General features: G+C 39.6%; 1 protein-coding gene across 1 annotated transcript in view; it reads left to right on the forward strand.

The window, feature by feature from the left end:
• The window catches only part of LOC138311865 (midasin-like), a 118,146-nt gene that overhangs the window by 80,248 nt on the left and 10,939 nt on the right, over positions 1-26,959 (forward strand). The window contains exons 66-84 of the mRNA XM_069253045.1: positions 3,868-3,962; positions 4,358-4,469; positions 4,582-4,765; positions 4,976-5,085; positions 6,069-6,173; positions 6,546-6,671; positions 8,684-8,837; positions 9,178-9,227; positions 9,575-9,671; positions 9,947-10,061; positions 12,750-12,855; positions 13,013-13,128; positions 13,397-13,478; positions 13,924-14,115; positions 14,300-14,373; positions 18,740-19,086; positions 19,593-19,675; positions 23,807-24,037; positions 24,387-24,524. Coding sequence (XP_069109146.1) covers positions 3,868-3,962; positions 4,358-4,469; positions 4,582-4,765; positions 4,976-5,085; positions 6,069-6,173; positions 6,546-6,671; positions 8,684-8,837; positions 9,178-9,227; positions 9,575-9,671; positions 9,947-10,061; positions 12,750-12,855; positions 13,013-13,128; positions 13,397-13,478; positions 13,924-14,115; positions 14,300-14,373; positions 18,740-19,086; positions 19,593-19,675; positions 23,807-24,037; positions 24,387-24,524 — 2,517 coding nt within the window. The remainder of the gene's footprint in view (positions 1-3,867; positions 3,963-4,357; positions 4,470-4,581; positions 4,766-4,975; positions 5,086-6,068; positions 6,174-6,545; positions 6,672-8,683; positions 8,838-9,177; positions 9,228-9,574; positions 9,672-9,946; positions 10,062-12,749; positions 12,856-13,012; positions 13,129-13,396; positions 13,479-13,923; positions 14,116-14,299; positions 14,374-18,739; positions 19,087-19,592; positions 19,676-23,806; positions 24,038-24,386; positions 24,525-26,959) is intronic.

The raw sequence follows: 26,959 nt of genomic DNA on the forward strand, positions 1-26,959 counted from the left end.
GGCCTAGAACTGTTGTTAGAGAAAGCCCAGGTGAGTTACTTACAGGCCTAGAACTGTTGTTAGAGAAAGCCCAGGTGAGTTACTTACAGGCCTATGAACTTGTTGTTAGAGAAAGCCCAGGTGAGTTACTTACAGGCCTAGAACTGTTGTTAGAGGAAGCCCAGGTGAGTTACTTACAGGCCTAAAACTGTTGTTAGAGAAAGCCCAGGAGAGTTACTTACAGGCCTAGAACTGTTGTTAGAGAAAGCCCAGGTGAGTTACTTACAGGCCTAAACTGTGTTAAGAAAGCCAGGTGAGTTACTTACAGGCCTAGAACTGTTGTTAGAGAAAGCCCAGGTGAGTTACTTACAGGCCCTAGAACTGTTGTTAGAGAAAGCCCAGGTGAGTTACTTACAGGCCTAGAACTGTTGTTAGAGAAAGCCCAGGTGAGTTACTTACAGGCCTAGAACTGTTGTTAGAGAAAGCCCAGGTGAGTTACTTACAGGCCTAGAACTGTTGTTAGAGAAAGCCCAGGTGAGTTACTTACAGGCCTAGAACTGTTGTTAGAGAAAGCCCAGGTGAGTTACTTACAGGCCTAGAACTGTTGTTAGAGAAAGCCCAGGTGAGTTACTTACAGGCCTTGAACTGTTGTTAGAGAAAGCCCAGGTGAGTTACTTACAGGCCTAGAACTGTTGTTAGAGAAAGCCCAGGTGAGTTACTTACAGGCCCTTGAACTGTTGTTAGAAGAGAAAGCCCAGGTGAGTTACTTACAGGCCTAGAACTGTTGTTAGAGAAAGCCCAGGTGAGTTACTTACAGGCCTAGAACTGTTGTTAGAGAAAGCCCAGGTGAGTTACTTACAGGCCTTAGAACTGTTGTTAGAGAAAGCCCAGGTGAGTTACTTACAGGCCTAGAAGTTGTTAAAGAAAGCCCAGGTTAGTTACTTGCCTAGAACTGTTGTTAGAGAAAGCCCAGGTGAGTTACTTACAGGCCTAGAACTGTTGTTAGAGAAAGCCCAGGTGAGTTACTTACAGGCCTAGAACTGTTGTTAGAGAAAGCCCAGGTGAGTTACTTACAGGCCTAGAACTGTTGTTAGAGAAAGCCCAGGTGAGTTACTTACAGGCCTAGAACTGTTGTTAGAGAAAGCCCAGGTGAGTTACTTACAGGCCTTGAACTGTTGTTAGAGAAAGCCCAGGTGAGTTACTTACAGGCCTAGAACTGTTGTTAGAGAAAGCCCAGGTGAGTTACTTACAGGCCTAGAACTGTTGTTAGAGAAAGCCCAGGTGAGTTACTTACAGGCCTAGAACTGTTGTTAGAGAAAGCCCAGGTGAGTTACTTACAGGCCTAGAACTGTTGTTAGAGAAAGCCCAGGTGAGTTACTTACAGGCCTAGAACTGTTGTTAGAGAAAGCCCAGGTGAGTTACTTACAGGCCTAGAACTGTTGTTAGAGAAAGCCCAGGTGAGTTACTTACAGGCCTAGAACTGTTGTTAGAGAAAGCCCAGGTGAGTTACTTACAGGCCTAGAACTGTTGTTAGAGAAAGCCCAGGTGAGTTACTTACAGGCCTAGAACTGTTGTTAGAGAAAGCCCAGGTGAGTTACTTACAGGCCTAGAACTGTTGTTAGAGAAAGCCCAGGTGAGTTACTTACAGGCCTAGAACTGTTGTTAGAGAAAGCCCAGGTGAGTTACTTACAGGCCTAGAACTGTTGTTAGAGAAAGCCCAGGTGAGTTACTTACAGGCCTAGAACTGTTGTTAGAGAAAGCCCAGGTGAGTTACTTACAGGCCTAGAACTGTTGTTAGAGAAAGCCCAGGTGAGTTACTTACAGGCCTAGAACTGTTTGTTAGAGAAAGCCCAGGTGAGTTACTTACAGGCCTAGAACTGTTGTTAGAGAAAGCCCAGGTGAGTTACTTACAGGCCTAGAACTGTTGTTAGAGAAAGCCCAGGTGAGTTACTTACAGGCCTAGAACTGTTGTTAGAGAAAGCCCAGGTGAGTTACTTACAGGCCTAGAACTGTTGTTAGAGAAAGCCCAGGTGAGTTACTTACAGGCCTAGAACTGTTGTTAGAGAAAGCCCAGGTGAGTTACTTACAGGCCTTGAACTGTTGTTAGAGAAAGCCCAGGTGAGTTACTTACAGGCCTAGAACTGTTGTTAGAGAAAGCCCAGGTGAGTTACTTACAGGCCTAGAACTGTTGTTAGAGAAAGCCCAGGTGAGTTACTTACAGGCCTAGAACTGTTGTTAGAGAAAGCCCAGGTGAGTTACTTACAGGCCTAGAACTGTTGTTAGAGAAAGCCCAGGTGAGTTACTTACAGGCCTAGAACTGTTGTTAGAGAAAGCCCAGGTGAGTTACTTACAGGCCTAGAACTGTTGTTAGAGAAAAGGCCCATGTGTTGCCCGGTGAGTTACTTACAGGCCTTGAACTGTTGTTAGAGAAAGCCCAGGTGAGTTACTAACAGGCTAGAACTGTTGTTACAGAAAGCCCAGTGAGTTACTTACAGCCTATAACTGTTGTTAGAGAAAGCCCAGGTGAGTTACTTACAGGCCTAAAACTGTTGTTAGAGAAAGCCCAGGTGAGTTACTTACAGGCCTAAACTGTTGTTAGAGAAAGCCCAGGTGAGTTACTTACAGGCCTTGAACTGTTGTTAGAGAAAGCCCAGGTGAGTTACTTACAGGCCTTGAACTGTTGTTAGAGAAAGCCCAGGTGAGTTACTTACAGGCCTAGAACTGTTGTTAGAGAAAGCCCAGGTGAGTTACTTACAGGCCTAGAACTGTTGTTAGAGAAAGCCCAGGTGAGTTACTTACAGGCCTTGAACTGTTATTAGAGAAAGCCCAGGTGAGTTACTTACAGGTCTAGAACTGTTGTTAGAGAAAGCCCAGTTAGTTTCTTACAGACCTAAACTGTTGTTAGAGAAAGCCCAGGTGAGTTACTTACAGGCCTAGAACTGTTGTTAGAGAAAGCCCAGGTGAGTTACTTACAGGCCTTAGAAAGCCAGTAGTTTTACAGGCCTGAAAGTAGAGAAGCAGTTACTTACAGGCCTAGAACTGTTGTTAGAGAAAGCCCAGGTGAGTTACTTACAGGCCTAGAACTGTTGTTAGAGAAAGCCCAGGTGAGTTACTTACAGGCCTAGAACTGTTGTTAGAGAAAGCCCAGGTGAGTTACTTACAGGCCTAGAACTGTTGTTAGAGAAAGCCCAGGTGAGTTACTTACAGGCCTAGAACTGTTGTTAGAGAAAGCCCAGGTGAGTTACTTACAGGCCTAGAACTGTTGTTAGAGAAAGCCCAGGTGAGTTACTTACAGGCCTAGAACTGTTGTTAGAGAAAGCCCAGGTGAGTTACTTACAGGCCTAGAACTGTTGTTAGAGAAAGCCCAGGTGAGTTACTTACAGGCCTAGAACTGTTGTTAGAGAAAGCCCAGGTGAGTTACTTACAGGCCTAGAACTGTTGTTAGAGAAAGCCCAGGTGAGTTACTTACAGGCCTTGAACTGTTATTAGAGAAAGCCCAGGTGAGTTACTAACAGGTCTAGAACTGTTGTTACAGAAAGCCCAGTTTAGTTTCTTACAGACCTATTATTGTTGTTAGAGAAAGCACATGTGAGTTACAGTTAGTTAGTGCTCATGTAAATTACAACAGAGAGAACCCAATTTTAGCATGAATTTCAACATCACAATTATAAATTTAGTTAACTAAAGAGCGTGATAAGAAATTAACCTCTGTAATCTTTTCTGATAAAGTTCATCCTAACTTACTGAAGATTGCATATAGATACTCTTTCATATATATACTCTTTTATATAGATACTCTTTCTAAATTGACAAATAAAGCACAAGTTACACACAGACCTTTTATACAATAGCACAGTAAAAAAATAACGAATGTTGTTAAACCTATAGGAGTGGGAGAGCAATGCAGCACGACATGTTTCCATAGCGACCCAGCTAGCAGATGTATCACTACTCATCATGCAATGGAGGAAACTAGAACTGAGGTATCATTCTACTTCATCAAAAATTCAGTTCAAAATTCATGATTTTCACACATATTGGCCATGAGATATAAGACAAAGTAGTATATATTTAGTAAGTTGAGTATTTTCTGGTGAATAAGGTTGGGGATGTTTAATGTAAGTGATTATTGTATTGATATAGTACTGCTAAAGTTTGATTGAAAGTTTTCTCTCATTTATTGGTTACTTGATTAAACATCCATATACATAGTACTTTGAACCATATAGTTTATCAGTTCATCAGTCGAGACTGTTTGATTTGAGATTTAGAACAAGCTTCAGAACAACATAATGATATCAGCCCCATCAGGCTTTTAAAATTTTCTGAAAAACACAATGTCTTAACCCATTTTTCCAATGTTTCATTGTAACAACAGTTGTTGGAGCCAATGTCTGGAGTCTATCAGGAAGAAACACAAGTGTCATGCAAGTCGTTGGTGGTTCCATCTGTATCAGCTTATTCAAGCTTTCTTACAGAACAGCTCACAGGTAATTCAACATCAATGTTATTGATTATTTGTAAAGTAGCTTGTTGTGACTGTATTCATTTTTCTGACTGATCTGTGATATTGTATAAAAGATTGTGTCTAATTTTGTTTAGGTGCCAGAGACAGATAACACATCCATCAGTCAGGCTGAGGGAGAAGATGGAAATCAGGAAGAGATCCTCAAATCTCTCAAACAATTCATGGAGATCGCCACCTTGGGAGACTACAGTGTCAGACTGGGCATGCTCAAGGCTTTCCATTGTCAGCTTGTTGTCATGGAAACATCTCCTAAACAAGGTCTTATTTCAGTGTTCTTTTGTTTTAAGATATCTAGATGGCATTGTAAAGTAAACTATAACATTAATAAAATATCTGTGCCTACACTCAACTTTATTTTCAATCTCTATGTCTAAATATTCTACAAGTCCATCAATTCTAAAAATAAAATGTTAAACCGCATATATATATATATGCCAACTTTCAATTAATTATTATGTTTTGTTTTAGCTACCCTGATGTCTTTCCTGTGGAATCTTCATCAGTTCTACGATCAGTTTACGGATGGCGTACAGAAAGAACTCGACAAACTGATGTCTCCTGTCCTGAAGGAACTCAAGGTGAGAGGTCAATTTATCAACAATGCATGGGGAGAAAGGTCAAGGTGAGAGGTCAATTTGTCAACACTGTATGGGGACAAAGGTCAAGGTGATAGGTCAATTTGTTAACACTGTATGGGGAGAAAGGTCAGGGTGAGAGGTCACTTTGTCAACACTATATGGGGAGAAAGGTCAAGGTGAGAGGTCACTTTGTCAACACTTTATGGGGAGAAAGGTCAAGGTGAGAGGTCAATTTGTCAAAACTGCATGGTATGAAAGGTCAAAGTGAGAGGTCAATTTGTCAACACTTTATGGGGAGAAAGGTCAAGGTGAGAGGTCAATTTGTCAGCACTGTATGGGGGCAAAGGTCAGGGTGAGAGGTCAATTTTTTAACACTGTATGGGGAGAAAGGTCAAGGTGAGAGGTCAATTGGTTAACATTGTATGGGGACAAAGGTCAAGGTAAGAGGTCAATTTGTCAACACTTTATGGGGAGAAAGGTCAAGGTGAGAGGTCAATTTGCCAACACTTTATGGGGAGAAAGGTCAAGGTGAGAGGTCAATTTGTCAACATTTTATGGGGAGAAAGGTCAAGGTGAGAGGTCAATTTGTCAAAACTGCATGGTATGAAAGGTCAAGGTGAGAGGTCAATTTGTCAACACTGTATGGGGAGAAAGGTCAAGGTGAGAGGTCAATTTGTCAACACTGCATGGGGAGAAAGGTCAAGGTGAGAGGTCAATTTGTCAAAACTGCATGGGATGAAAGGTCAGCAGGGATGAGATAGAAATAACTTCAATGTGTCAAAGGAAGCGAGTTACTCCTCTTTATTAGATAGAGTTCTAATTATATCTGCCAAATGGAGTAAGGGGAGGCAAGATTTTGTCTTTCTGCTTTAACTGATGCTGTTTAGTTAAGCTGTCATTGTACAAAAGGAGTTCACTTATACAAAGGCACAAAACCAGGGTAATGACTTGAACATTTATTAGAGATATGGTTTATTATACAGGGTTTTGTGAAAATAGCACGCTGGACTGATATGAACTACTGGGCCCTGAAGCAGACGACAGAGAAAACACATCGAACACTACATAAACACATGAAATCTTTTAAGGTATGGAACAAATCACTTACTAAATACCCCAATATCAAGCTTATAAACTCTGAATTTCTTTATCAATTGTTTCCCCATATGATGATGATTTTAAAACTCTCTGCATTAGTGGTGATTTCTAAATAAAAAAAAAATTATCTTGACTGGTAAAATTATTAAGTCGTAGTTCTGATATGCCACTGAAAGGTCATTTCATCATTAAAAAAACACAGGAATGTATATGATGTTGTCTGATACTTACAGGGAATATTGGAGGAATGTGTATGATATTGTCTGATATTTACAGGGGATATTGGAGGAATGTGTATGATATTGTCTGATATTTACAGGGGATATTGGAGGAATGTGTATGATATTGTCTGATATTTACAGGGGATATTGGAGGTGCAAGTGAGAGGTATACTGAAGGAAGGTGGTGCTGACACTATTACCCATTCATCCTCGTGGCTCACAGAACTGGCAGAGGCTGTATCTAGTATCCGCTTCACATCAGTCTTGGTAAGTCATGTCTCCAGGGTTAGTCAGTCATCCTCGTGGCTCACAGAACTGGCAGACGCTGTATCTAGTATCCGCTTCACATCAGTCATGGTAAGTCATGTCTCCAGGGTTAGTCAGTCATCCTCGTGGCTCACAGAACTGGCAGAGGCTGTATCTAGTATCCGCTTCACATCAGTCATGGTAAGTCATGTCTCCAGGGTTAGTCAGTCATCCTCGTGGCTCACAGAACTGGCAGACGCTGTATCTAGTATCCGCTTCACATCAGTCATGGTAAGTCATGTCTCCAGGGTTAGTCAGTCATCCTCGTGGCTCACAGAACTAGCAGACGCTGTATCTAGTATCCGCTTCACATCAGTCATGGTAAGTCATGTCTCCAGGGTTAGTCAGTCATCCTCGTGGCTCACAGAACTGGCAGAGGCTGTATCTAGTATCCGCTTCACATCAGTCATGGTAAGTCATGTCTCCAGGGTTAGTCAGTCATCCTCGTGGCTCACAGAACTGGCAGACGCTGTATCTAGTATCCGCTTCACATCAGTCATGGTAAGTCATGTCTCCAGGGTTAGTCAGTCATCCTCGTGGCTCACAGAACTGGCAGAGGCTGTATCTAGTATCCGCTCCACATCAGTCATGGTAAGTCATGTCTCCAGGGTTAGTCAGTCATCCTTGTGGCTCACAGAACTGACGGACGGTGTATCTAGTAACCGCTTCACATCGGTCATGGTAAGTCATGTCTCCAGGGTTAGTCAGTCATCCTTGTGGCTCACAGAACTGACAGACGGTGTATCTAGTAACTGCTTCACATCGGTCATGGTAAGTCATGTCTGCAGGGTTAGTCGGTCATCCTCGTGGCTCACAGAACTAGCAGACGCTGTATCTAGTATCCGCTTCACATTGGTCATGGTAAGTCATGTCTCTGACAAAACATGTTGACAGTTAATAAGGCCTAGTCTGGTATTATTATCCCCCGCGAAACGCGTTTGCGGGGGGATATTGATTTGGGCTCTGTCCGTCCGTGCGTCCGTCCGTCCGTCCGTGCGTCCGTCCGTCCGTCCGTCCGTCCTAGTATCGTTTCCGGGCTATAACTCCTAAACCGTTCAACTTGGCTACACGAAACTTTCTGTACATGTTAGGCTAGTGCTCTAGTTGTGCCTTTTGCTAATGGGAACCTTTCATTTTCGATACTTTTTCTGTTACCATGGAAACTTATTCAAAAATACCATATTATTAAAGTTTCCTTTCTATTCCGGGCTATAACTCGAAAACCGTTCAACTTGGCTACACGAAACTTTCTGTACATGTTAGGCTAGTGCTCTAGTTGTGCCTTTTTCTAATGGGAACCTTCCATTTTCAATACTTTTTCTGTTACCATGGAAACTTATTAAAAAATACCATATTATTAAAGTTTCCTTTCTATTCCGGGCTATAACTCGAAAACCGTTCAACTTGGCTACACGAAACTTTCTGTACATGTTAGGCTAGTGCTCTAGTTGTGCCTTTTGCTAATGGGAACCTTTCATTTTCGATACTTTTTCTGTTACCATGTAAACTTATTCAAAAATACCATATTATTAAAATTTCCTGACTATTCCGGGCTATAACTCGAAAACCGTTCAATTTGGCTACACGAAACTTTCTGTACATGTTAGGCTAGTGCTCTAGTTGTGCCTTTTTCTAATGGGAACCTTCCATTTTCAATACTTTTTCTGTTACCATGGAAATTTATTAAAAAATACAACTGGGCGCGGGGGATAATGCCAAGCTTTGCGGCTCCTTGTTAATGAATGTCTATATTATGTACAGTGACCTCCTGTTACATACTTGTATGTCGGAGAGTGGAATAAACATGAAAATCTGGTAATAAGTCAGTCATCCTCGTGTCTGATAATTAGCCAATGTTAAGTAATAACTCCATCTCTTAATAATCTCCATAATTGACCTGTACTTAATTAGTGATAAGTCTGTGAAATACAAAAAGTCAAAAACAAGTTTGATGTGTGTACTTTACTCTGCAGAAGAACACAAACATACCCAGTTTCCTGTCAGAAGATCTGTTCCCCTTACAATGTCGTCTGCTGGCGTTGTGTCATAGGGCTGGTAAACATCTCACAAAGTACACAGCTACCACAGGGTACACGGACCACATCACGACCATGGACGAGGCCACAGGTATATAGATACTGCCCTAGCGAGGCCACATGTATATAGATACTGACCACAGGTATATAGATACTGACCACAGGTATATAGATACTGACCACAAGTATATAGATACTGACCTGGGATGGATTCTACAGCGAAGTCATGTGCATCAACAAGGCCACAGATCCATTTCTATCTAACAGGCTTTATGCTGACTGTATATCTGCAGATCATGTGATATACAAAACATTTATTTCATAGTGCTTTGGACGAATGATAAAAGAAAACTATTGTTAAACTTACAATGCATTCACTTTTAAGATATGTATGATATTTTTTGTATATGATTCTATTTTGTTTTGTGTAGGTGAAATCATCGAGACCATACATGAACTACAGTCACTAGAAGTAGATCAGGTAATTATATATAAATAGCTTCATCATCACTGAATGTTACATTTGTAGTCAGACACTCACTGGTCTTTGTTATGTTTGATACACATTTTATGGCTAAAAACAGATAATTGGTTTTCAGAAGTTTTTTTTCTGGAACATTGAAAGAAAACCAGATTGCAAACTTAAGGAGTACTCATTCAAGTGCATTCCTGTAAACTTTCTGATTCTGGGTTTTCAAATTCCATGATAGGAAAATAAAGCTTCAGTCATTCTGGGATAATGTTAAATCTCGAGAAAAGTTTTGATTTGATTCTCTAAACACTGTTTGAGTATCTTTGGTATTATATATATATTTGATTTACCTACAGTCAGCAGAGAAGGAGAAACAGAGGTCAGAGGCTAAACACATCCACCAGAAGAAGAGGAAAGCCCTGGCAGATCTGTTTAAACATTTGGCATTCATAGGTCAGTTGGTAGATGTAAAATTTCATATCCTTTGAATGTAGATTATTTGCTGAGTTGACTATTGAAATCTTCATCTGTATACCTGTTTCTTGTCTTTTTACTCCAAAACTTAGAAATTAAGAGAAATGTAAAACCCAAAACAATGTTGAATGAATTTGGAAAAGAAATTGTCCAATAATGGGTAAAAAGAATAACATTTGAGACATGTAGGAACTTCGACCTTTTTCCTTTCTGCTGCGTAGCAATTTGATCCTGATACTATTATCTTTACACAGGTTTGTCATACCGGAAGGGTTTGGTGTTGATGAATAAAACAGACGGTCAGAATGAGGCTCTGTTGGTGCCCCCTGTCAATGTATCTGCTCTGGTACAACAGACTGCACACATACAGTAAGTCACAGGTTATCTCCCTTTATCTTCTCCCCTGTTACAACAGACTGCACACATACAGTAAGTCACATATTATCTCCCTTTATCTTCTCCCCTGTTACAACAGACTGCACACGTACAGTAAGTCACAGATTATCTCCCTTTATCTTCTCCCCTGTTACAACAGACTGCACACATACAGTAAGTCACAGATTATCTCCCTTTATCTTCTCCCCTGTTACAACAGACTGCACACATACAGTAAGTCACAGATTATCTCCCTTTATTTTCTCCCCTGTTACAACAGACTGCATATACCGGTATACAGTAAGTCACAGAATATCTCCTTTTATTATTATACACTGTTGTAATGCAGTATTCCATGGATTATCTCCCTTTTTGCTATAATGACATAACATGCTCCACATATACCGTAAGTCTCAGAATATTTCCCTTTGTCATCTACCTTAATACATACATAAAATCACAGTCACAGTCCCCTCTCATTGACCCGTTTACAACAGAATCCAAATATACACAATAAGTCAAAGATTATTGCCTTTTGTCATTTACACTATTACTACAGTATCCTGCCTAGTAATATTTTTGTATTAAATTTTTAGCCCACCATTATCAGATGGTGTGCTATTCAAATCGCCTTTCGTCCGTGGTCCGTCCGTTTGTCCGTTAACAATTCTTGTTACCGCCATTTCTCAGAAAGTACTAAAGGTATCTTTTTCAAATTTTATATGAAGGTTCCCCTAGGGCTCTTGTTGTGCATATTGCATTTTGGGACCGATCGGTGAACAAGATGGCCGCCAGGCAGCCATCTTGGATTTTGATAGTTAAAGTTTGTTACTGCTATTTCTCAGAAAGTCATGAAAGGATCTGTCTCAAATTTCATGTGCAGGTTCTCCTAGGGCCCTAGTTGTGCATATTGCATTTTGGGATTGATCGATCAACAAGATGGCCACCAGGCAGCCATCTTGGATTTTAATAGTTAAAGTTTGTTACCCCTATTTCTCAGAAAGTGCTGAAGGGATCCTTCTCAAATTTCATATATAGGTTGCCCTAGAGCCCTAGTTGTGCATATAGCATTTTTGGACCGATCGGTCAACAAGATGGCTGCCAGGCAGCCATCTTGGATTTTGACAATTGAAGTGTGTTACCGCTTTTTCTCAGAAAGTACTGGGGCCGCGGTGGCCGAGTGGTTAAGATGTCCCGACATATTACCACAAGCCCTCCACCTCTGGGAAGCGGGTTCGAATCCCATGTGGGGCAGTTGCCAGGTACTGACCATTGGCCGGTGGTTTTTCTCCGGGTACTCCGGCTTTCCTCCACCAACAAACCTGGCACGCCCTTACATGATTCGGGCTGTTAATAGGACGTAAAAATAAACAAACCAAACCAACTGAAGGGATCTTTCTCAAATTTCATATTTAGGTTGCCCTAGAGCCTTAGTTGTGCATATTGAATTTTGGACCGATCCATCAACAAGATGGCCGACAGGACGCCATCTTGGATTTTGACAATTGAAGTTTGTTACAGCTATTTCTCATAAAGTAGTGAAGGGATATGTCTCAAATTTAATGTGCAGGTTCCCCTAGGGGTCTTGTTGTGCATATTGCATTTTTGGAATGATCGGTGCACAAGACGGCCGACAGGCCGCCATCTTGGATTTTGATAGTTGAAATTTGTTACCGCTATTTCTTAGAAATTTCTGAAGCAATCAGTTTGAAATTGTAAATGTAGGATCCCCTAGGTTCCTAGTTATGCATATTGCATGTTTAGGACAAATTGGTGAACAAGATGGCCGACAGGCAGCCATCTTGGATTTTGATTGTTGAAGTTTGTTACTGCTATTTCTCAGAAAGTAGTGAAGGGATATGTCTCAAATTTCATGTGCAGGTTCCCCTAGGGGTCTTGTTGTGCATATTGCATTTTTAGACTGATCGGTGCACAAGATGGCCGACAGGCCGCCATCTTGGATTTTGATAGTTGAAATTTGTTACCGCTATTTCTCAGAAAGTACTAAAGCAATCTGTCTCAAATTTTATATGTAGGTTCCTCTTGGTCCCTAGTTGTGCATATTGCATTTTGGGACCGATCGATCAACAAGATGGCCGACAGATGCCATTTTGGATTTTGACAATCGAAGTTTGTTACCGCTATTTCTCATAAACTAGTGAAGGGATATGTCTCAAATTTCATGAGCAGGTTCCCCTAGGTCCCTAGTTGTGCATATTGCATTTTCAGACCGATTGGTGAAAAAGATGGCCGACAGACAGGCCGTCATCTTGGATTTTGATAATTGAAGTTTGTTACTGCTATTTCTCAGAAAGTACAGAAGCAATCTGTGTCAAATTTCATATTTAGGTTCCCCTAGGACCTTAGTTGTGCATATTGCATTTTAGGACCAATTGATGAACAAGATGGCCGACAGGTAGCCATCTTGGATTTTGATCATTGAAGTTTGTTACTACGATATATCTCAATAAGTAATGAAAGGATCTTTCTCAAATTTTATATGTAGTTTGTAGTAAAAGTTTGAAAAGCAGAGAAAAGATCCATCTTTCCATTGTCAGACGTAGATCATTCTTTGGTGGGCGCCAACATCCCTCTTGGATCTCGTTTTATATCTGTAAATGTTGGTAAAAAATTAAAATTTATTAATCTTTACCTATTAGGTTTTTGATGTTACTGTTTTAGGTCAGGTGAGGCTATGTCCACCTTGGGAGATGGCTGTGGTCTCTACTTCAACAAGTGTATAGCAAGGAAAGTCCGCTTCATGGCTGCACTACAGACCCCGTCTAGTGTGAGTACCTGTTAGTATTAACTTTGGAATCTATGGATAAACAGAATGTCTGTAAAAAACAGTATAATACAGGTGTGTTGAGCTCAGTGTAGTGGCTGGTGCTGGACACAAAGACCTGATCAAGTGACATTGAGCTCAGTAATAATTTGTGTTGTAGGAGTTGGGTGTCGGGAACATCGACCGATGTAAAGGCTTCACAGAACACCTGTTTGACCTTCTGGTTCGCCAGTACCAAAGTCTGGCCAGTATTAGTGAAAGTTACTGCCATCTGAGGTTTGTGTGGAATTTACTTCTTAACCATATTTGTTTTAATGTGTCATTTAAACAAAATGAAGAGAAATCCTTCTATAATTATCTTATTAAGTAAGAAGAGTCTTTCTAAAACAGATATCATGTCAATATTTTCTTAATGATTGGAAAATAATCATAGAAATCTATGCACCACTTTTATAGTCATATCGTCTGTGCCTTAATATTAACATACATTGTATATACATTGATAAGACGCAGACCGTTCAATGATTGTGATGTTGCTTTCCAGTAAGTTGACTAGGGTGTTGACTAGACTAGAGGAAGAGCTGAGTCATCCTCAGCCTCCAGTTCAGCAGCTCACTACATGGGTGGTATGTATATCTATCAAAACTTCATGTGAAATACATGGAACACACGTTTGATAGTATTTAGCTCAGTCCCCTGAACAGACATTTGTTCCTTGTATCTAGGTCAGTACTGTCAACAGCTGTATGTTTCTAGTATATACTGACTCCTCTTGCTAGATGTATATGTCATTTATACAAAGTTCCGCTGTCTACACATCTACATTCTTGTCCTTCTATATTTGAATGTATGCTACAATGTAACACTATGTGTCTAACTGTCCATCATTTTAAGCTGTCAATACATAATAGTGATGTAAATTTACATGTCAATGTATATCACAGAGTTATCTCCCATTCTAGTAGGTATCAATTGTGATATCATTATTTAGTGAGTGAAAGTCATGTCATTTTCACTGACATCCCGCAAGGGCAGATAACACATATATGTCTTTATTGTTTCCTCCTACAGGAGCGGATTAAGGTCATGCTGGTCACCCTACTGGAGGGAATGGCACAGTTTGAAGCTCTCCTCAACTGCTGCCCCTCCTCTGGAAATGGACCTGCCCCTCATCCTTCACCCTTCCCCGCTTCCAAATTGTCACAAATGGCACTGGTATGTCATGGTGATCAGATCTGGAGTGATACATCCGATAAGGTCAAGGTCAGTATCTTGACAGCTTGGTCAAGCTCTTAATTATTATAAAACTAACATGTGTATAAGTTTATTCTTGCAATAAGATCTCTGCTTTAAACAAAAATTGATATTCAATCTTGGATAGAAAGTGTAATTTTACATGATTATTTTTCTAACATTAAATTCTCACTTGTTTTCAATACATTTATAGAAAATCCAAGCCAATGTAAAGACCATCCAGAGTAAATTACTGAATGTGACCGATAGTGAGGACATACTGCTTTGGTAAGGATCTGTGGACTATTGATGTCATAAAGATTGGCATCTGTATGTTCTTATTGCTTGTTAAAGGTTGTAAGCTGTAGATTGACAAAGATTATATCCAATACATACATATCACATTTAACAGTAAAATTGGACTCATTTTATCTGTATTTAGATTAACTATTGCTGACATATAATGTTTAGGTATGGTAACCTAGGCCTATTAAAGTCTATGTACAGTATTGAACTTGTGAATTATTTTCTCTCTTTAACTTTCCCTTGTCAACAATATGTACAGTATAGTGGCATTGATGTAATCTGTCTATATATTTATAAACTTAAAGATCTTGACCCAAGCTGTCTGTATTAAATGAGACGTGTCTCTGGTATTATCCTTCTCTATCAACCCATGTATCTATATAAAGATTTGACCTTTATTTTAGGGGTGGCGTTTCTATATTAAAGTTGTATGGTCTATCACTTTTGCTCTTTTTGTCATAGTAAAAACTGTATAGGTGCTATACACATTTTTCTCCGTCTTTCCGAGGTTTAAACTTTCTAATTTTACCACTTTTTAGCTCACCTGCCCAAAGGGCAAGTGAGCTTATGCTATGGTGCAGCGTCCGTCGTCCGGCCGTCGTCCGTCCGGCATCAACTCTTCCATTTAAACAACTTCTTCTCCAAAACTTGGAGACCTAGAGTTCTGAAATTTGAGTTAAAGCACGCTGGGATGAAAGGCTACCAAGTTTGTTCAAATGAATGACCTTGACCTTCATTCAAGGTCACAGGGGTCAAATAGGTGAAAATCTACAACAGACTTCTTCTATATTACCAAGAGACCTAGAGACCTGAAATTGGGCCTGTGACATGCTGGGATATAGGGCTACCAAGTTTGTTCAAATGAATGACCTTGACCTTCATTCAAGGTCACAAAGGTCAAAAAGGCTAAAATCTTTAAACAACTTCTTCTTAATTACCAAACAGCCTAGGGAACTGATATTGGGCCTATGGCATGCTGGTATGAAGGTCTACCAAGTTTGTTCAAATGAATGACCTTGACCTTCATTCAAGGTCACAGGGGTCAAAAAGGCTAAAATCTTTAAACGACTTCTTCGTAATAACCAAACAGCCTATGGACCTAATCTTGGGCCTGTGGCATGCTGGGATGAAGGGCTACCAAGTTTGTTCAAATGAATTACCTTGATTTTCATTCAAGGTCAAAGGGGTCAAATATGCTAAACTCTTTTAAATGACTTCTCCTTAATAACCATACAACCTAGGGACCTGATATTGGGCCTGTCACATGCTGGGATGAAGGGCTACCAAGTTTGTTCAAATGAATGACCTTGACCTTCATTCAAGGTCACAGGGGTCAAAAAGGTTAAAATCTTTAAACGACTTCTTAATAACCAAAGAGCCTAGGGACCTGATATTGGGCCTGTGGCATGCTGGAATGTAGCGCTACCAAATTTGTTTAAATGAATGACATTGACCTTCATTCAAGGTCACCTGGGTCAAAAAGGCTAAAATCTTTAAACGACTTCTTCTTAATAACCAAGAGGCCTAGGGACCTGATATTGGGCCTGTGGCATGCTTGGATCAAGGGCTACCAAGTTTGTTCAAATGAATGACCTTGACCTTCATTCAAGGTAACAGGGGTCAAATAGGCTTAAATCTTTAAACGACTTCTTCTTAATAACCAAACACTAGACGACTTCTTCTTAATAACCAAACAGCTTTCTAAACAAACCTAGGGACCTAATATTGGGCCTGTGGCATGCTGGGATGAAGGGCTACCAAGTTTGTTCAAATGAATGACCTTGATTTCCATTCAAGGTCAAAGGGGTCAAATATGCTTAACTCTTTTAAATGACTTTTCCTTCATAATCATACAACCTAGGGACCTGATATTGGGCCTGTCACATGCTGGGATGAAGGGCTACCAAGTTTGTTCAAATGAATGACCTTGACCTTCATTCAAGGTCAGAGGGGTCAAAAAGGCTAAAATCTTTAAACGACTTCTTCTTAATAACCAAGAGGCCTAGGGACCTGATATTGGGCCTGTGGCATGCTGGTATGAAGGGCTACCAAGTTTGTTCAAATGAATGACCTTGACCTTCATTCAAGGTAACAGGGGTCAAATAGGCTTAAATCTTTAAACAACTTCTTCTTAATAACCAAACAACATAGGGACCTGATATTGGGCCTGTGGCATGCTGGTATGAAGGTCTACCAAGTTTGTTCAAATGAATGACCTTGACCTTCATTCAAGGTCACAGGGGTCAAAAAGGCTAAAATCTTTAAACGACTTCTTCTTGATAACCAAGAGGCCTAGAGACCTGATATTTGACCTGTGACATGTTCGGATGAAGTGCTATTAAGTTTGTTCAAATGAATGATCTTGACTTTCATTCAAGGTCACAGGGGTCAAATAGGCTTAAATCTTTAAATGACTTCTTCTTAATAACCAAACAGCCTAGGGACCTGATATTGGGCCTGTGGCATGCTGGGATGAAGGGCTACCAAGTTTGTTCAAATGAATGACCTTGATTTTCATTAAAGGTCACAGGGGTCAAATATGCTAAAATCTTTTAAATGACTTCTCCTTAATAACCAAACAGCCTAGGGACCTGATATTGGGCCTGTGGCATGCTGGGATGAAGGGCTACCAAGTTTGTTCAAATGAATGACCTTGACTTCCATTCAAGTTCACAGGGGTCAAAAAGGCTAAAATCTTTAAACGACTTCTTCTTAATAACCAAGAGGCCTAGGGACCTTATATTAGGCCTGTGACATACTGGGATAGAGGGCTACCAAGTTTGTTCAAATGAATGACCTTGACCTTCATTCAAGGTCGCAGGGGTCAAATAGGTGAAAATCTTTAAATGACTTCTTCTCAATAACCAAGAGACTTAGAGACTTGATATTTGTCATATGACTAAGGGCTACCAAGTTTGTTCAAATGAATGACCTTGACCTTGATTCAATGTCACAGGGGTCCAATAGACTTAAATTTTTAAATAACTTCTTGATAACCAAAAGGCACAGGGACTGGGATCAAGGGCTACCAAGTTTGTTCAAAAGAATGACCTTGACCTTCATTCAAGGTCATAGGGGTCAAATAGGCTAAAATCTTTAAACGACCTCTTTTTGATAACCAAGATGCAAAGGGGCCTCTAATGTGCTTAGGGATGATATAAATTCTTATTTACTCTATTTGTTAAGTATGAACCACGCATGATTACCAAATTGCAGGTGAGCGATTCGGGCCCATTGGGCCCTTGTTTTTAAGTTGCAGCACTGGAAGTATTTTAATTATAAAAGTGAAAAAATCTTTTTAACATGTACATGTAAAAAATAGGCTCGAAAGATGCCGAATCATTCCGAACTCTTCCGAACATCATCGCGACTATCTCGAAGTAACACGAGAGTTGTGAAACCAAGAGAAATGTCAACAATTTTTCGCCAAATAAAACACGTGGTCGACCTCAGCACACTGGATCTACAAAGAAATTAATGCTTGCACATTACAATTTTTGATACACACAATATTGAACTACGGCAATGTGTGAATTAAATGTTTCAAATACTCGTTATGTGGACATAAACCAGCACGATTAGCTCATATTAGCCAGAAGGAAAACGTAAACAAACACATGTGTGCTTACGCTAGTTACCTGGATCACCACGTGCAGGACGTGTGGACGTCAGTCACGTGATACGAATCAAAATTCCGACAAAACCCGAAGATACTGAATATGGTGGAGATGAAGGCGTTTTATTCAAAACCAGGAATACATGATCCCTAGATTTCGGCTCTTTTTTAGACTGACATATGGTTTTGGGGAGCTAAATCATCAAGTTACATGACCATATTCAAATATCAAATGTTAAAACGACATATCATTACAGTGAAAATTACAAGAAATACAACTTTAAGATTTGACCTTTATTTTAGGGGTGATGTTTCTATATTGAGATTTGACCTTTATTTTAGGGGTGACATTTCTATATTAAGATTTGACCATTATTTTAAGAGTGACATTTCTATATTAACATCTGACCATTATTTTAGGGGTGACATTTCTATATTAAGATTTGACCTTTATTTTTGGAGTGACATTTTTATATTAAGATTTGACCTTTATTTCAAGAGTGACATTTCTAAATTAAGATTTGACCTTTATTTTAGGGGTGACATTTCTAAATTAACATTTGACCTTTATTTTAGGGGTGACGTTTCTATATCAAGATTTGACCTTTATTTTGAGAGTGACATTTCTAAATTAACATTTGACCTTTATTTTAGGGGTAACATTTCTAAATTAACATTTGACCTTTATTTTAGCGGTGACATTTCTATATTAACATTTGACCTTTATTTTAGGGGTGACGTTGAGGTAATCAGCCACCTATTGTGTGACCTTGAGAGAATGGTCCCTGACCTGGATTCTATAGTGTCAGGATTCCGTTCTCCAGACAGTTCCCATCAGTCTGCCTTCACAGACACACTGTTCTATCTCCGAGGACACATCACAGACACAGTCTCACAGTTCCAGAATTGGAGGTCACAAGCCCTAAAGAAGACTACCACAATTCAAGTCACCATGGAAACGCATCTGTTCAAGGAATTTGGAGCAAAAGTTGAAAGCTTGATCACAAGTCTGCTGTTAGTCATTCAGAATCTGTCTAAGTTAGCACTACCAGAGGATGGTAACACAGGGGAAGAAAAAGGTAAAATGATTTATAAAAGATAGTCATAGATAATGGAGAATTTGATACTTGTCACAACAACATGTTGTACTGTTCCTGAGTTAAAGTATTACCTAGATAAGGCTTACAGTACAATACTTCAATCTTGCCGTCATAAGCATTTTAATTACTTTGAGTAAATTTGTTATCGTCTTGAAACATGAAAAATAATTATGTGTTATATCAGATCTGATTGACTGAAACAACAACGTGATGATTTCACAGACAAAAGAGTCCCTCTAGAAATTCACAAGATTAGATTGAATTATGTTATGGAGCTATAAGATGTAAACTGTACTCTTATCATCAGCCTTCATGGTTTATTTAGAGTATCGGGGGTACACTGTGTTGTTTGTTTTATTATCTCCATGTCTTATAAATAAAATGTCTTATAAATAAAAGTTATTCCTTAATGAAGGAGTCATTCCGTTAACAGTATATCATGTACAGTATCTTCACTTCTGACACTGATACATTTCTCTGTTTAGAAGATAAATCACAACAGGGACACTTTGTCAAGTTCTTGTGTGACAGAGTGGAGCAGGAGAGAGTCATCATTACCTCTGACAAGGTAGGACATAAGAGATTGTATAACCTGTAACCTGTCTACAGACATAAGAGATTGTATAACCTGTAACCTGTCTACAGACATAAGAGATTGTATAACCTGTAACCTGTCTACAGACATAAGAGATTGTATAACCTGTAACCTGTCTACAGACATAATAGAGTGTTATACTATAACCTGTAACCTGTCTACAGACATAATACAGTATAACCTGTAACCTGTCTACAGACATAATAGAGTGTTATACTATAACCTGTAACCTGTCTACAGACATAATAGAGTGTTATACTATAACCTGTAACCTGTCTACAGACATAATAGAGTGTTATACTATAACCTGTAACCTGTCTACAGACATAATAGAGTGTTATACTATAACCTGTAATCTGTCTACAGACATAATAGAGTGTTATACTATAACCTGTAATCTGTCTACAGACATAATAGAGTGTTATACTATAACCTGTAACCTGTCTACAGACATAATAGAGTGTTATACTATAACCTGTAATCTGTCAACAGACATAAGAGATTGTACTATAACCTGTAACCTGTCTACAGACATAAGAGATTGTTATACTATAACCTGTAACCTGTCTACAGACATAATAGAGTGTTATACTATAACCTGTAACCTGTCTACAGACATAATAGAGTGTTATACTATAACCTGTAACCTGTCTACAGACATAAGAGAGTGTTATACTATAACCTGTAACCTGTCTACAGACATAATAGAGTGTTATACTATAACCTGTAACCTGTCTACAGACATAATACAGTATAACCTGTAATCTGTCTACAGACATAAGAGATTGTTATACTATAACCTGTAACCTGTCTACAGACATAATAGAGTGTTATACTATAACCTGTAACCTGTCTACAGACATAATACAGTATAACCTGTAATCTGTCTATAGACATAAGAGATTGTATAACCTGTAATCTGTCAACAGACATAATAGAGTGTTATACTATAACCTGTAGTCTGTCTACAGACATAAGAGATTGTATAACCTGTAATCTGTCAACAGACATAAGAGATTGTTATACTATAACCTGTAACCTGTCTACAGACATAATAGAGTGTTATACTATAACCTGTAATCTGTCAACAGACATAATAGAGTGTTATACTATAACCTGTAACCTGTCTACAGACATAATAGAGTGTTATACTATAACCTGTAACCTGTCTACAGACATAAGAGAGTGTTATACTATAACCTGTAATCTGTCTACAGACATAAGAGATTGTTATACTATAACCTGTAATCTGTCAACAGACATAATAGAGTGTTATACTATAACCTGTAGTCTGTCTACAGACATAATACAGTATAACCTGTAATCTGTCTATAGACATAAGAGATTGTTGTACTATAACCTGTAATCTGTGTACAGACATAAGAGATTGTATAACCTGTAACCTGTCTACAGACATAATAGAGTGTTATACTATAACCTGTAACCTGTCTACAGACATAATACAGTATAACCTGTAATCTGTCTATAGACATAAGAGATTGTATAACCTGTAACCTGTCTACAGGCATAAGAGATTGTTATACTATAACCTGTAACCTGTCTACAGACATAATAGAGTGTTATACTATAACCTGTAACCTGTCAACAGACATAATAGAGTGTTATACTATAACCTGTAACCTGTCTACAGACATAAGAGATTGTACTATAACCTGTAATCTGTCTACAGACATAAGAGATTGTATAACCTGTAACCTGTCTACAGACATAAGAGATTGTACTATAACCTGTAACCTGTCTACAGACATAATAGAGTGTTATACTATAACCTGTAACCTGTCTACAGACATAAGAGATTGTATAACCTGTAACCTGTCTACAGACATGATAGAGTGTTATACTATAACCTGTAACCTGTCTACAGACATGATAGAGTGTTATACTATAACCTGTAACCTGTCTACAGACATAATAGAGTGTTATACTATATTCTGTAACCTGTCTACAGACATAATACAGTATAACCTGTAATCTGTCTACAGACATAAGAGATTGTTATACTATAACCTGTAACCTGTCTACAGACATAATAGAGTGTTATACTATAACCTGTAACCTGTCTACAGACATAATACAGTATAACCTGTAATCTGTCTATAGACATAAGAGATTGTATAACCTGTAATCTGTCAACAGACATAATAGAGTGTTATACTATAACCTGTAGTCTGTCTACAGACATAAGAGATTGTATAACCTGTAACCTGTCTACAGACATAAGAGATTGTTATACTATAACCTGTAACCTGTCTACAGACATAATAGAGTGTTATAATATAACCTGTAATCTGTCAACAGACATAATAGAGTGTTATACTATAACCTGTAACCTGTCTACAGACATAATAGAGTGTTATACTATAACCTGTAACCTGTCTACAGACATAATAGAGTGTTATACTATAACCTGTAATCTGTATACAGACATAATACAGTATAACCTGTAATCTGTCTACAGACATAAGAGATTGTTATACTATAACCTGTAATCTGTCAACAGACATAATAGAGTGTTATACTATAACCTGTAGTCTGTCTACAGACATAATACAGTATAACCTGTAATCTGTCTATAGACATAAGAGATTGTTGTACTATAACCTGTAATCTGTGTACAGACATAAGAGATTGTATAACCTGTAACCTGTCTACAGACATAATAGAGTGTTATACTATAACCTGTAACCTGTCTACAGACATAATAGAGTGTTATACTATAACCTGTAATCTGTATACAGACATAATACAGTATAACCTGTAATCTGTCTATAGACATAAGAGATTGTTATACTATAACCTGTAATCTGTCTACAGACATAAGAGATTGTATAACCTGTAATCTGTGTACAGACATAAGAGATTGTTATACTATAACCTGTAACCTGTCTACAGACATAATAGAGTGTTATACTATAACCTGTAATCTGTCAACAGACATAAGAGATTGTTATACTATAACCTGTAACCTGTCTACAGACATAAGAGAGTGTTATACTATAACCTGTAACCTGTCTACAGACATAAGAGATTGTTATACTATAACCTGTAATCTGTGTACAGACATAATAGATTGTTATACTATAACCTGTAATCTGTGTACAGACATAAGAGATTGTACTATAACCTGTAACCTGTCTACAGACATAATAGATTGTTATACTATAACCTGTAACCTGTCTACAGACATAAGAGATTGTTATACTATAACCTGTAATCTGTCTACAGACATAAGAGATTGCTATACTATAACCCGTAGTCTGTCTACAGACATAAGAGATTGCTATACTATAACCTGTAGTCTGTCTACAGACATAAGAGATTGCTATACTATAACCTGTAGTCTGTCTACAGACATAAGAGATTGCTATACTAGTACTATAACTTGTAATTTGTCTACAGACGTAGACATAAGAGATTGTTATACTATAACCTGTAACCTGTCTACAGACATTATACAATTATTGACTTTTTGTAGGTTAATATGAGGAATTGTTAAACCTTTAATGGTGATATTTCCATCGGCCGCCGAGGGAAATATCACCTTTCATAGGTTTAACAATTCCTTGTGTTAAGCTACAAAAAGCCAATAATTGTTTTGTTATATGAAACGATATAATGATACAAGTTTTGTTACTTGGAACAATTTTGAAGCAAGGACAGTGCAATGACTAATTAATAAAAAAATCAAGAAAATCTTCATCCACATATCCTCAGAAGGTACTTTTAGTACTTCTGCTGTACTTCTTCACAATATCACTATTGAACACATAGCTACATTTAAAAATGTGTAAAAGCATCTTTCCTAATCTTACCTCACTGTTGGATTTGGCTATTGCCCGATGATCGGCAATGCTCTATTTTGATTGCATTGTCAAAAATGTGGAAGAGACAGGGAATTTCCTGTGTCTATTTATAGCCAGGCTTCCGGATTTACAATGTCAACCTCTGAACAGGTGTTCATCGGTCTCAGGTTGACATTGAATTTTGTCAAGACATGTCCGAGCAGTCTAGACCAATCAGAAAACGGCAACAGTCATATAACAAAAGAGATTGTAATACTATGACCTGTAATCTGTCTTACAGATTAGAACTGACCTCAAAGATTTACTGGACCAGCTGACTTTGATGTGGAACTCAGAGACTGGCCGTGCCTGTAGCACTCCCTGTGGACAGATGCTAGTGCATTGTCTGCCCCTGATACACCATTATCTGTCTGTCGTACAGTTCAACTTCCTCCAACAGCTGGCTGTGACAAGGACGACAGGCAAACTGCTCTCGACTCTTCTGGAGGTCTTCACAGAGTTATCAACAAATGTAAGATGGTTTGTTATGACACTTGGACATACTTTTAAAAAGTTTGATATTACAGTGTCTATTTTTGGAGATTGCCTTGAGGAAATCACAATTGCAGATAAGGTTAGATATTGTCAAGGCAGTTAGTAATGACATTTCTCAATAACCTACTGATAAGTCTAATTAATGCTTAGTAGATAAAATTGTTTATTATCAGCTGTAATATTTTGAAAGGGACCAAGGGACTGTGCTATAATTGATTTTGTTCTCAGGGAAAGCTAATTCTTATATTTCCTGTAATACTAATGTATTATTGATTTATATTTGCTGGAAATCAGATAAAACACCTGTTTAATGTATCTGTTTACAGGGTTTTTGTTTACCTGCCGAGTTTGCTGAAGATATAGCTGGAGAGGGAGCTACAGACTTTGTAGATATAGAAGGAGGAGGGATGGGGGAAGGTGAAGGGGCCAAGGATGTCAGTGACCAGATAGAGACTGAGGACCAGGTAAAGGGGGCTACAGACTTTGTAGATATAGAAGGAGGAGGGATGGGGAGGATGAAGGGGCCAAGGATGTCAGTGACCAGATAGAGACTGAGGACCAGGTTAAGGGGGCTACAGTCTTTGTAGATATAGAAGGAGGAGGGATGGGGCAAGGTGAAGGGGCCAAGGATGTCAGTGACCAGATAGAGACCAAGGACCAGGTAAGGAGCTACAGACTTTGTAGATATAGAAGGAGAAGGGATGGGGGAAGGTGAAGGGGCCAAGGATGTCAGTGACCAGATAGAGACAGAGGACCAGGTAAGGGGGCTACAGACTTTGTAGATATAGAAGGAGAAGGGATGGGGGAAGGTGAAGGGGCAAAGGATGTCAGTGACCAGATAGAGACTGAAGACCAGGTAAGGAGCTACAGACTTTGTAGATATAGAAGGAGGAGGGATGGGGGAAGGTGAAGGGCTAAGGATGTCAGTGACCAGATAGAGACTGAGGTCCAGGTAAGGAGCTACAGACTTTGTAGATATAGAAGGTGGAGGGATGGTGGGAAGGTGAAGGGGCCAAGGATGTCAGTGACCAGATAGAGACTGAGGACCAGGTAAAGGGGGCTACAGACTTTGTAGATATAGAAGGAGGAGGGATGGGGGAAGGTGAAGGGGCCAAGGATGGCAGTGACCAGATAGAGACTGAAGACCAGGTAAGGGGGCTACAGACTTTGTAGATATAGAAGGAGGAGGGATGGGGGAAGGTGAAGGGGCCAAGGATGTCAGTGACCAGATAGAGACTGAGGACCACGTAAGGGGGCTACAGACTTTGTAGATATAGAAGGAGGAAGGATGGGGGAGGTGAAGGGGCCAAGGATGTCAGTGACCAGATAGAGACTGAGGACCAGGTAATGGGGGTACAGACTTTTTAGATATAGAAGGAGGAGGGATGGGAGATGGTGAAGGGGCCAAGGATGTCAGTGACCAGATAGAGACTGAGGACCAGGTAAGGGGGCTACAGACTTTGTAGATATAAAAGGAGAAGGGATGGGGGAAGGTGAAGGGGCCAAGGATGTCAGTGGCCAGATAGAGACTGAGGACCAGGTAAGGGGACTACAGACTTTGTAGATATAGAAGGAGAAGGGATGGGGGAGGTGAAGGGGCCAAGGGTGTCAGTGACCAGATAGAGACTGAGGACCACGTAAGGGGGTACAGTCTTTGTAGATATAGAAGATGAGAAGGGACTTTGTAGGGGGAGGGTGAAGGGGCCAAGAGGATGTCAGTGACCAGATAGAGACTGAGGACCAGTGAGGACAGTAATGAGCTACAGACTTTGTAGGTATAGAAGGAGAAGGGATGGGGGAGGGTGAAGGGGCCAAGGATGTCAGTGACCAGATAGAGACTGAGGACCAGGTAAGGAGCTACAGACTTTGTAGATATAGAAGGAGGAGGGATGGGAGAGGGTGAAGGGGCCAAGGATGTCAGAACAGGTAAGAGAGCTACAGACTTTGTATGTTTAGAAGGAGGAAGGATGGGGAGGGTGAAGGGGCCAAGGATGTCAGCGACCAGATCGAGACCAGATCGAGACGAGGACCACGTAAGGGGGCTACAGTCTTTGTAGATATAGAAGGAGGAGGGATGGGGGAAGGTGAAGGGGCCAAGGATGGCAGTGACCAGATAGAGACTGAGAACCAGGTAAGGAATGTCCGAGATATTGAATTAGGCCTAGTGTAGTCCGCTAAAATAGACCATAATCGCAGGCTCAAAATTCTGACTGATCGCCTGTTTATGATCAGCTACCTACTGCTCTTGAAAAGCCGGGGATTGTAGTACAAATCTGGCGACAGCGATTATGAGAATTCTGCATGTTGTTTTGGGGTCAAATATGCCTTCCAAGTTAAAGGAAAACGTTTGGCACTCACTTTAATACATGTCACATCCCAATTCATCACATTAACGATGCTATGTCCCTAGTTATGTTCGAGACGTCCAAGAATCAGTGTTTCAGTAGCCATCTTTGAAGACCAAAAATTAATTTTAACAGCCAATTAGAATCGTCGAATTTCACCTGAAATCAATCCCAGCTGTCAGATTGTGTGTTAAAATTAACTTTCAGTCTTCAAAGATGGCTACCCAAACATTGATTCTAGGACGTCTCGACCATAACTAGGGACATAGCATCATTTATGTGATGATTTGGGATGTGACATGTATTAAAGTGAGTGCCAAATGTTTTCTTTTAACTGTCAATACTTTTCTGACCCCAATTAAACCCACAGAAGTCCCATATCGCTGTCGCCAGATTTGTAATTCAATCCCCGGCTTTTCAAGAGCAGTAGGTAGCTGACCATAAACAGGCGATCAGTCAGAATTTTGAGCCTGTGATTATGGTCAGTTTTAGCGGACTAGGCCTAGTGTATCTTGACCAGTGAGTGGTTTCCTAGAAATCCCTCACATATAATG

This window comes from Argopecten irradians, chromosome 1 (assembly GCF_041381155.1).
Source record: "Argopecten irradians isolate NY chromosome 1, Ai_NY, whole genome shotgun sequence".
In the NCBI taxonomy this organism is placed as follows: Eukaryota; Metazoa; Mollusca; class Bivalvia; order Pectinida; family Pectinidae; genus Argopecten; species Argopecten irradians.